Below are 12407 nucleotides of genomic sequence, written 5' to 3'. Positions count from 1 at the left end.
GGCCACTCCCTCAGGACCACATAGTTTCGCCTCTTTACCGCCCCCCAGCCCCGCCCCCAGATGGCATACGCGGACATGACGCAATGATGTCATGCACAAGCGTGCTTGCACGCGACGTCACTGCATACGTGGATGCCCCTTTCCGACGCGTTTATGTCAGGAAGCTTTTCAAGCCACCCGGGGAAATCCGGATGTCTGGTTACCCTATACCAGCTGAAACCTGGCATACAAGTGGGGCTCAGATTCCCAGAATTCTATAACACTGCGCACATTTTAAAGGAACCCCCTGAGCTGCCCACGCACCCCCTCCCCACCCTCCCATCATTACACCCTCTTTTCAGATCCACTTGGGATCATTTAGACGCCATTCTTTAACTGGGCACGTAAGTTTGGTTCCGCTTGGACATGCTATCACGGCCAATTTGCAACCTTGCTTCCATAACATTTTCCCGCCCTAAAAAATTTGGCACAGAAATAACGCATAATGCTAGAATTCCCTAGTAAATGCAAAACCTTAGTGCGCATTAGTAAACAGTAGTGCTGCACGATTCGGTGAAAAATATTTTGATTCGATTCATCCTGTTGAATCGATTTTTCGATTCGATTCACTTTCAATGGCACAGCTTTTTAAGTTTAAACATTTTATTTAAACAAGGCAATATCAAGGAAATCGGGCAGCACTACCATATTCCTCCTCCCCCGCCCCCCCGCCCTGATTCTCAGCTTCCCCAGAGCCTCCCAAAAGAAAGAGTCCCCATATTCCCCCCTCCCCAGCCCCCTGATTCTCAGCTTCCCCAGAGCATCCCCAAAGAAAGGACCCCATATTCCCTCTCCCCAGCCCCCCGATTCTGAACTTCCCCAGGCCCAGAGCATCCCAAAGAAATAGGCCCCATATTCCCCCGCCCCAGCCCCCCTCCCCGATTCTCAGCTTCCCTAAAGAAAGGTCCTCAGCTTCCCCCTCCCTCCCCCCATTCCATGGCCTCAGGAAAAGAAGAGAACACTGCAGCAGAGCACTGAAAGTTAGATGCGGGGACTCGGGAGGAGAGGAGAAATACTTTCGAGATCGAGCCGACCAAGAGCCAACAACTATTAAAAAATCAACATGCTTGCAAGTTGCTGCCGCCACCGCAAATCGCGCACTCACACAGGTGCATGCCAATGTCCTTTCTTCTGAAGTAACTTCCGGTTTCGCAAAACCGGAAGTTACATTAGATGAAGGACTCCGGCGGCAGAGGCAAAGCCCAAACGCGAGCGGGTCTCAAGGGGACCGACCTGGAATCAGTGAGTTTGATTTTTTTTTTCGTGCAAATCGATTCGAACCAATTCACCCAAAGTGAATCGGTGAATCGATTCGAATCGCGAATTGGGCAGCACTAGTAAACAGATCTCTAACCTTCCGTCTCCTCAACTGTGTTTGACTTCGTGTCGTTCAATGAAATTTTACGAAGTCAATAAATATGGGTAGACCCATGCAAAATTAACGCACATTTGCCAAAAGGGTTCTAATAGGGAAGGGGTTTCAGAACCGAGTCCTCGGAACGTAATTCAATTGTTTCCCGTTTACTCTTCTTTCTCTTCAGCTTCCATGACAATATATTATTACAAAACAACCGATGTAACAAGAAAGTATTCTGGAATACCTGTGACGCTGAACTTCACCGGGACCAACTGCTACCTTGCATGCCAAGAAGACAAAGGGAAAGTGGTGCTCAAGGTGGAGGTATAATACGCACGTGATGGGGTAATTCTCTAGAGATCGCCCAAAGTTAGGCACCGGGATGATGCGCACTAAGCGTGGAGTCTATAACTGCAATTACGTTAATGATAGCATAAGTTCATATCTATGCTTCTAACCTTAGGGGCCAGCAGAGGTAGATAGCAGTGGCGTAGTATGGAGGGGGGCGGACCACCTTGGTCGCCGTCTATGTGGGAGTGCCGGCACCTCCCCCCCAAACAATGCTCACGCCCTCCCTTCCCCTTGTACTTTTACTAAGGCGCGATAAATGCTAAGACACCCTTAGCATTTAGCGTGCGCTAATCATTAGCATGCGCTAAATCGATTAGCGCACGCTAAATCAGTCAGTGCGCGCTAAAACGGTTTGCGCGCCTTGGTAAAAGGACCCCCAAATCTTCGCCAGCCCGAGCAACTTCTCCAGCCTGCTGCTTGCGTCGGCCTGGCGCCCCTCTGAAACCACTTCCCGATCGCGGGCGACAGGAAGCGACGTCGGAGGGAAAGCTAACACTGGCGCGAGTAGCCGGAGAAGTTGCTTGCGCCGGTGAAGATTTAAAGAGGGAGGATGCGAGTGTGGTGGGGATGGGGTGGGGGGGGGAAGGAATGGGGGGACGGAGGGGAAGGCACAAGGGGGCGCCACCTCCTACCCTCAATGCGCATGCAAAGGCTAGCATTCTAGAACCTGCGCGTGTCAATGCTTGGCACGCCCCCGCCCCGCCCCTCCCAGGTCCTCATCCCCATGAAGTTGTGCGATATGGATTTTGCACACGCAAATGAAAGAATTCCAACTAAGGGCGGTTATGCGCAACCTGGTAATTAATGCCAATGCTACATATTCTCTATTATAGCCATTGATTAGTTATTTTTATGTATCTCCCTTTATTTTATTTTTTTTTTAATATCAATAAATTTTTATTGAAAAAAAAAACAAAAAAACAGACCGTAAATCAATGCAGACATGACCATCGGTCAATAAACAATGAACACAGCCAATCTACAAGGTCCAAGCAACAGTACCAGACTCAGCGTATATCCCCAACAGGGGTCAAGTCTACTCATATTGTCTTGAAGTCTGATTTGGCGGGATATCAAATTTTTAATAAACTTGTAAACTTGTTAACACCAGTGAGCGGTTAATTATTAAATTAAGCAATGCGCACATCTGACACTATTCTGTAACTTGCGTATGCTGCTTTGCACGCTAAGCTTAACATTTGTGCAGAGGTTTTCAGAAATAGGGCAGACCTGCCAAGATTCCCGCTTTCCCTCCTTTCCAGAAGCAGCAGGAGAGGCCTTCCTAAAATGCAACCTCCTGCTGCCACTGGTGCCACTCTGGGTGGGGCTGAGTAGAGTTGTAGGCGGGGCTGGGTGGAGTTGTAGAAGGGCTGGGCAGGGTTGTGGGCGGAGCTGGGCAGAGTTATGGGCAGAGCAAGATGGGCCCTAAATCTCCCACATAGGAGGTCGGCCCCCTTGGAAGCTCTGATAAGGGTTGCTTTGCCGAGATTTGCCATGTCTGCTTATTAAGGGCTAAAATACGAAAGAACCAGCTCTGAGTATCCAGTGTTTAAGAGTCCTGTAGCCGCAGAAGAATTGGTGGGATTTGAAAACACAGGGGTCGATATTCAAAGAAATCTAGAGAGCCAGAAATGGCTCCTGACCATATCACTTGTCCAGTGCCAAACACAGATATTTGGAAGCACGGTAGCACTTTCCAAGGTAGGGGGAACGAGAGGGCACTCTCTAAAATTGAAAGGGGATAGATTCCGTACAAACTTAAGGAAATTAAGAACATAAGAACATAAGGAGTGCCTCTGCTAGGTCAGATCAGAGGTCCATCACGCCCAGCAGTCTGCTTACGCGGTGGTCTATCAGGTCCAGGACCTATATAGTAATCCTCTATCTGTACCCTTCTATCCCCTTTTCCTTCAGGAAATTATCTAATCCCTTCTTGAACCCCAAAACCGTACTCTGTCCTATCACACCCTCTGGAAGCGCATTCCAGGTGTCCACCACCCTTTGGGTGAAGAAGAACTTTCTAGCATTGGTTCTGAATCTGTCCCCTCTTAATTTTTCCGAATGCCCTCTCGTTCTTGTAGTTTTTGAAAGTTTGAAGAATCTGTCCCTCTCCACTTTCTCTATGCCCTTCATGATCTTGTAAGTCTCTATCATGTCCCCTCTAAGTCTCTGCTTCTCCAGGGTAAAGAGCCCCAGTTTCTCTAATCTTTCAACATATGAAAGGTTTTCCATTCCTTTTATCAATCGTGTCACTCTTCTCTGAATCCTCTCGAGTATCGCCATATCCTTCTTAAGGTACGGCGACCAATATTGGACGCAGTACTCCATTGCCCAATACAATGGCAGGATAACTTCTTTCGTTCTGGTTGTAATACTTTTCTTGATAGTACCCAGCATTCTATTTGCCTTCTTAGAGGCCGCTGCGCACTGTGCCGACGGCTTCATTGTGTTGTCCACTATTACCCCCAAGTCCTTTTCTTGGGTACTTTCTCCCATTACCAGCCCTCCCATCATATAGCTGTACTTTGGGTTTCTGTTTCCTATATGCAAGACTTTACATTTCTCTACATTGAACTTCATCTGCCATCTCGTCGCCCACTCTTCTAGTGTGTTCAGGTCCCTTTGTAAATCTTCGCAGTCCTCTTTAGTCCCAACTCCACTAAATAGTTTGGTGTCGTCTGCAAATTTTATTACTTCGCACTTCGTCCCTGTTTCTATATCATTTATAAATACATTGAACAGCAGCGGTCCGAGTACCGACCCCTGCAGAACACCACTCGTGACCCTCCTCCAGTCCGAGTAGTGGCCCTTCACTCCCACCCTTTGCTTTCTACCTGCCAACCAATTTTTGATCCATCTATGTACGTCTCCTTCCACCCCATGGTTCTTCAGTTTACGTAGTAGGCGTTCATGGGGTACCTTGTCAAAGGCTTTTTGGAAATCCAAGTATACGATGGGGTCCCCTTTGTCCATCCGTTTGTTAATTCCTTCCGGAGTCTGTTATAGGGGGAAACACCCTCCAGGGATTCAAGACAAAGCTAGACAAGTTCCTGCTGAACCAGAACGTACGCAGGTAGGGCTAGTCTCAGTTAGGGCGCTGGTCGTTGACCAAAGGGCCGCCGTGTGAGCAGACTGCTGGGCACGACGGACCATTGTTCTGACCCAACAGCGGCAATTCTTATGTTCTCATATATACCCAGTTAGTGCCTAAAATAGTGCCTCTGTATGAGACTATGGTGAGACCCCCATTTACAATATGGTGTACAATTCTGGAGGCCGCACCTTCCAAAAGATATAAAAAGGATGGAGTCAGTCCAGAGAAAGGCTACTAAAATCTGACTGGGTTAGGGGGACACTAGGACAAGTTGGGAACCCTGAATAAACAGTACAAAACCGTTGCATTCCAAATGGACGGAACCATCTGCGGGCAGTGGCATGGCAAGGGAGGTTGGTGCCTGAGGCAGTGGTGTCCAGCTTCACCGTGCTGTGCTTTTCCCCACTCTTCCCTGCTGCTTGGGCACCCCTCCAACTCTTCCCTGTCGCTTGAGCGACCACCTGCCCCCCTCCCCCCCGTGCACCTCTTTAAATGTTCACCAGTGCGAGCAGTAACTTCCAACTGCTGCTAGCGTTGGCGTCGCCTCCCTTCTGATGTCACATCCTGATCCTACAACCAGGAAGTGATGTCAGAAGAAAGTCGATGCCGGAGTGAGCAGCAAGTAGAAGATGCTACTCAAGCCGGCAGGGGGACGGAGAGGAGGAGGGGCACCGATTCCAGCCCCCGCTACAAACACGGCCTCCAGGGGGGTCTGCCTCTGCCCCCCAACCTCCACTATACTATGCCACTGAATTCAGGGGAGCAAATTTCTTATTATGAATTTATTTTCTCTACTACTGATTTAGGACTGCAGTTCTGAACAACTGAGGAAAATATACCGTGATGACCCGAAGTGGAGATTTGTGTTTTATATGATGGAGATGCCCGACAGAAGCTTGGAGTTCGAGTCGGCCAAGTATAGCACGTGGTACATATGCAGCCAATACGAAGCGGGCGTCGCCATCATGAGCAACAACACAGACGGCAGCGGCAACTTCCTCTTCACCATATCGTCGTGAATGAGCTAAGACCGGAGTCTCCCGGCCAGGAACTCTCTCGGATATTACTTCAGAAGGCGTTTGTCTCCGCTGGGTGGTTTGATAAATGTCTTATCGGTAATCAGACCTAATGGATTAAATCGAGTCAAAAATAGCGAGCAATAAAGCTAAATGCAAACGTAGTAAAAGACGTCTGATGACCTTGAAAAACCAATTTATGTGTTGGTCTAGGGCAGGGATGGGCAACGAGGGCCGGAATCCAGTCGGGATTTTAGGATTTCCCCAATGAATATGCATGAGATCCATTTGCATACAATGGGAGGCCGTGCATTCAAATAGATCTCATGCATATTCATTGGGGAAATCCTGAAAACCCGACTGGATTCCGGCCCTTGTTGCCCACCCCTGGTCTAGGGGCTACTTTTTTCCTTAAGTTCCCCTGCTACATTTGCAAAATAAGGATTATGTTTTATGGGACCCAACACAACTAGACTTATTTCTTCAGACTAATGAGAAGTAAACTTTGATCTGTATGTTTTGATTTCAGATTATGGGGTAAATATTTATAACTAGTCATTAAGCCCGTTACATTAACGGGTGCTAGAATACTGTTCACCCTCTATGTTGCCTCTTCCATTCACTGCCCTCTCTTCTCTTTCCATCCAGTGTCCGCCCCCTCTCTCTGTCCCATATGGCCTCTCTCCATCTCCTCTTTCCTTTTCCCTTGGTCTGGCATACCTTCCTTCTTCCCTCCATGCCCTGCCATCTGTTCTTCCCTCCAAGCCATTCTCTCCCCCTTTGCTCACTTTCCTCCTTCAACTACTTCATCGGGCAACAGCAGCATTCACAATTCATTGCTGTTGCTGGCTTCAGGTATTCCTCTCTGGCGGGTCCTGTCTTCATGAAAACAGGAAGTAGGCAGGACCGGCCAGAGAGGAAGGCCTGAAGCCGCAACAGCAGCGAATTGTAAACGCTGCTGCTGCCTGAAGCACCCAAGGCAGACGGTTCTCTCCCCTCCCAGCCCAACCCCCGCTGACTCTGCGACCCTCCCGGCGAGATGACTTTAATAGCAAACCTCCCTCCAGCGTTGGCAGCCGCAGCACGCTAAACAGGCTGGTTCGCGGCTTTCTTCTGCCGTTGAGTATCTCTGTCGTGTCATTGATGACATCATTAGTGACGTGGCAGAGGGACTCAACTGCAGGAGAAAGTCGCGAAGCAGCCTGTTTAACGTGCTGCGACTGCCAACGCTGGAGGGAGGTTTGTACCGGTGGCAGAAGCGATATGTCTCTCCCCCTCCAGTACCTGTGCAGCACTTTGCTGTGGCGCATCCTCCCATCCTGAGTCTGTTTCTCCCGCTTTGTCTAGCCGCCGCAAACGCACTCTGGCCACGGACCTACAGATCAGGGATTACAGATCACGCAGGTCTGAGTGCGCATGCGCGGCTAGCGTTTTATTATATAGGATAAGTGCTTAAGAAATTTTTTTCTTTATTTCTTTATAATTTTCAAATAAAATTCACAAGAACATTTTGCTTCATGAAACACAGAGAAGGAAAATATTTCAGAAGAAAAATTCTTACAATATAACCACATCTTAATCCCCTTTTCTTAGACCACAATTTCAATAAGGGAAGTCAAACATATTAAGGGAGAAATTAACTACATATCATTTGTAGTAAAGCTTAGTGTGAATCGATGACTAATTCAATGAATCCCTTTTTCCATTCATTCCTTGATGATTTTCTTAATATCTAGAAACGGCTTCAAATGTCCTGGAGAATAAAATGTATATTTGACACCCAAGTACCTGACCAGGCACTTACAGGGATAAGCAAGAAGAAATGTAGCACCTAATTGAATTGTCTCTTGACGCTGAGAGAGGAAATCCTTTCTTTGTTCCTGAGTGGTTTTAGAAATACAGTGGTACCTTGGATTACGAGCATAATCCGTTCCAGGAGCATGCTCGTAATCCAAAATGCTCGTATATCAAAGCAAGTTTCCTCATAGGAAGTAAGGGAAACTTGCTTTGATATGTTTCCACCCCCCACGAGAACCGGCATTGTTCCCCCCGAAGGCCCCCCTGCGAACCGGCTCCCTCCCCCCCCGCGATCCGGCACCCCCCGCCGCGACCTGAGGTCCCCCCAACCCACCCAAACCCTCTTCTTACTTTTGTGTAGCCTCCGCAACTGCACCGGCACCAGCATGTCCTGTGCGTGGTGCCGGTGCCTGAAGATCTGCTTCCTGTGCACAGGAAGCAGATCTTCAGGCACCGGCCACGCACAGGACATGCTGGTGCCGGTGCCGGTGCCGCTGCGGAGGCTACAGAAAAGTAAGAAGAGGGTTCGGGTGGGTTGGGGGGGACCTCAGGTCACGGCGGGGGATGCCCGATGGCGGCGGGGGGGTGCCCGATGGCGGCGGGGGGGGTGCCGGATCGTTTGGGGAAGGTGCCGGTTCGCAGGGGGGGGCGCTCGCAAATCAAAGCACGCTCGGTTTCCGAGGCGCCGATTTTGCGAATGTTTTGCTCGTCTTGCTCGTTTTGCTCGAGGTACCACTGTATCAGGATATATCCATGCTTTCTGACCTTCAAATAATTTCTAAGAGTTCTTAAAGTATAGTTTCAAAATCATATTGGCGTCCAGTTCAAAAACAAAAGACACCAAAAGAGTGGCTCTTTCCGTGTCAACTGTTAAAGTTTGTTCAAGAAGTAAAGACACATTATCAAAATCAATCTGAGTCCCTTGACCATTCTTTTTCCCTGAATCCTTATGTACATCCTTTCTATTTGGCAGGTAATATAGTTTATTAATTGGAGGAATATTATTAAGGGAATTTTTTTTAAATTCTCAGATATCTCTTAAGATAATCAATAGGTAAAACACCTGGAGCCAAGGGAAAATTCAGGAAACGAAGATTTAGCCGACGATTATAATTTTCTATCTGTTCAAGTTTCCTATGAATCAAGGTATTGTCCTTAATTGTAGCTGCTTCAAACTGTTGTGTGTGTTATTTCTTCCTGTGTTTGCCCTGGCTTGGTCTGTAAACTCCGTTTTCATTAAATCCACAGTCTTAGTTGAAGTATCGAGTTTGGTTGTAATATTAGTTGCCTCCTCTGTGGTCTTGGTCATTTTAGTCTCCATTCATGGTAGCAGCTGCCAGATATCGTTCAGGGACGCCTCCATGGGAGCTGATACTGCCTCAGTTCTCTTGGTTGTAACCGTCAGCTGTTCTTCCGTTGACGCTGTGCCCTCACTGGGAGACCCCGTAAATCCATTTCCTGGATCACGGCTCTCCTGCCCCAGAGCCCCGGTTACGGCTGGACACGGAGGGTTAAGGGAGGGCGGAGGCGAGAGAGATGTTTCAAAGCCCGAAAGGGCAATAGGCTCTCCCATGCCGGGATGTCCAAACCTCCGATTACTTGCGGTGGCGTCGAGCTGGGAAGAAGCGATCGACAGTTTGCTGGGCTGGGGTGGACGTTAGTGCCGGAGAGGATGGGGCTCTAATCACCCCTCTTCCTCTTCGTATGCGGCATGGCGGAAAGCGCTGAAAAATTTCTCTGCAATCGCCAGGTAATGAGGAACTCGAGCAGTTGTCGGCTCTTAACTGCGTCTCACTCGTAGCTCACCCACTGCCGCCATCTTGGCTACCCCCTAGTTCCCTATTATTTGCTTTTTATAAGATCCTTTAAATATTGAACACTTTTTTTCAAATTAGTGGGCTAGATGGAATTTATTTTTTTATGAAAATGAAAAAAAAAAATGATTGTGTCTTTGCTTATTTTTCATATCTTTAACTTTGTGATGTAACATTGTTAAAATTTTTGAATAAACCCCCCCCCCCCCAACAATTTATGTGGTCTTCATATCATGGAACTTTTTCATTGTATATGTCACTTACGGTAATTAATCATAGGCCAAAAAAACTTCTGAAGTTAAAGTTTGAAAAACATATAAATCATTTTTGCATTTTTACAGTATCTATAATAATAAAACGCTAAGCGTGCATGTGCACTCACGCCGCGTGCTCCCTGATCCCTGATCTGTTGGGATGTGGCGGCAAGAGTGCGCATGCGCTACAGGAGGAGGGCTTAAAGGTGCGGTGCTGGTGGCGGTTGCCGGGAGGAGGGCTTCGAGGCGAGGCGGCTGGCGGTGGAGGGCAGACACCGGGCCAGGACAGTCTGAAGAAGACCTGGAGGGAGCGATCGCAGAGTCCTGCCGTTGAGACGGCCCCTGCCCAGGGAAACCTTCCACGAAGTACAGATAAACCGGCTCCAGAACACTTGCAATCCAAAGTCGCCGCCGCGGCTCCTCTCTCAAACCGCACCAGCGTCGGAGAACACTTCCGACTCAGGCGGGGATCGAGAGAGGAGTCGCAGCATCGGCTTTGCACTAAAACATGAACTTTGACGGAAGAGCTCTCCCCAATCGGGAAAACTACAGCTTTCAAGCCCCCATCTTCTGATCTGTAGAGGGAGAGTACCTTTGGGGAAGGGGGTTAAACAGATCCTTGCTAAATAAGCCTCCAATGGGAAAGTCATTTTTAGATACATATTCAAGGCCAGTTTCCAGTTCTTTCATCTGTTCTCCTCTGTTAATGAAGATATCGTGTATTTTGATGCCTACATAGGAGTGGGGGCAGGGATTGGGGAATGACTACCTCCCTCTTCCTGGCTAATGAGAGCTAGCAGGTGGAAAGTAGCTAGCTGGATGGGGAAGTTGCATATGGAGATGAGGTGCTACAAGTATGCATCTGGTGCATCCCCAGCCCTATATGTCATGTCTGTATTTCTAAGTTAGATTGTAAGCTCTTTGGAGCAGGGACCATCAAAATGGCTACATCAGATCACCAATTTCGGCTTTATTCTACCCACCAAAAAAGTGACCGGCTTGAAACCTTTGCGCAAATCAAAACAAAGAGCCAAACAAACAGCGGGCAGGGGGGGCGGTCTTCGTGGGGGGGCACCGGCACTTCTCCTCTCTGCATACCTCTTTAAATGTTCGACAACGCACGGAGCATATTCCGTTCTTCAGATAAGCTACTCTCAGATTTACCCTTCTCCATCACTGCCAATTCCATAGGGGACATGTGAGGGAAGGAGGCTTTATTAGCACCCGTTAATGTAACGGGCTAAAAAACTAGTATGTATATATTATATATGTTTGTTTAACACTGGAGCAGATAAATAGCGCTTATCTTAGAAACGATCCCAATGGGTCCTGTTTCACCCACATAAATTGTTCTTTCACAGTTATCTGAAGTCTTTTCCTCCAGTATGGTTAAGACTTATTGGTTGTTATTTTGAGTCCAATTAATCCACTAAGACATATTTTGGTTATACAATAAATATCTTTGGTGGATTTAAGATGCCCTGTTTTTGCTTTTTATCGATAATCTGCTACATATTCTCTGTTTGTGGCTTTTGGTTCGGCAGTATTAGTCTAGGATTTTGCAGGCCAGTTTTCTGACTTCCCGCAGCTACTTCTGTATTTTTGGGCCTGCCAGCCGGTTTTCAAAGGAACATTTTCTTTGAAGGTGCTTTCCTGGTGGGAATTTCATCCAGTATGTGCCCAAAAATGGCAGAGATGGCACCCACCTATCAAAGAAGTGATGAAGTATCATCCAAGAAGACTGTCCAGCCTACTGAAGAGGCCTTTAAATTAGGATCATTGGAGATAGTGATCAAAGCCTCCAGGTAGGTAAAAGCCCTTCAAGTGAGTAAACATTAAGAGCTCCATTCTAGTAACGAAGTCATAAGATAGGCTGCGGTAGGTAGGGTTACCAGATTTTCCCGAAGGAAGATCCATATCCAAATCTTATGACCCGTGGCCACGCCTCCAGGACCACCCAGCCCCACCCCCAGACAGCATCCGTGTGTGCGCGTGATGTCACCGCGCTGAATCCACGCATGCATGGATGCCCCTTCTGGACGGAATTTTGTCGGGAAGCTTTTCAAAACCCGGACTAAGTGCCAGGTTTTGAAAAGCCGTCCGGACCCCAGACATGTCCTCAAAAAGGGGAAATCCTAGTGGTAGGGGTCCTACCGCTGTCTAAGTTAATTGTTTTAATTGGTATGGTAATTGACCACATCGTTTAAAACCAATTAAAAAGTTATTATTTAAAAAAATATATAGGCACCTAAAAAAACGAATGCTGTAATCACATCTACAGAGGTACCTCACAGTGCCTAAGATCAAAATAGGTGTGCTTTACACCGAAAATAACATTAAGAGCCGCTAGGCGCCTCTGTATTTATGATGTAATGTAGGCTTGCAAAACCCTGGGGCCTATGTTGGACGCGAGCTGCGATTCTCTTAATGGCGCCTAAGCGTGATTGACATGTGGCCGGCGCCATTTTGGCCGATGTAGACACCACCACTAGAATCAGGCCCTAAACACCTATATTATGTATTTGATTAATCGCTTATATCAACTTCTAAGCGATGTACAGAAGATAAAAATATAAGTTACATATTCGAGGGGAAACAAATAAAATAAATAGAACTGACAGGATACAGAAGGAAGGAAGGGGTAAGAAATACAAGTTAAAATAGATAGGGTTACCAGATTTTCCG

The 12407-nt window shown here is 47.5% G+C and overlaps 1 protein-coding gene across 1 annotated transcript in view; it reads left to right on the top strand.

Annotated features, from left to right (window-relative positions):
- The window catches only part of LOC117362118, a 33002-nt gene extending 27023 nt beyond the window's left edge, over positions 1-5979 (top strand). The window contains exons 5-6 of the mRNA XM_033947957.1: positions 1581-1720; positions 5648-5979. Coding sequence (XP_033803848.1) covers positions 1581-1720; positions 5648-5860 — 353 coding nt within the window. The 3' untranslated portion in view covers positions 5861-5979. The remainder of the gene's footprint in view (positions 1-1580; positions 1721-5647) is intronic.
- Positions 5980-12407: the final 6428 nt, after the last annotated feature.

The sequence above is a fragment of the Geotrypetes seraphini genome, chromosome 6 (assembly GCF_902459505.1).
Source record: "Geotrypetes seraphini chromosome 6, aGeoSer1.1, whole genome shotgun sequence".
NCBI lineage: Eukaryota > Metazoa > Chordata > Amphibia > Gymnophiona > Dermophiidae > Geotrypetes > Geotrypetes seraphini.
The sequence above is the reverse complement of the archived record's forward strand: the minus strand, read 5'-3'. Positions and strand labels throughout refer to the sequence as shown.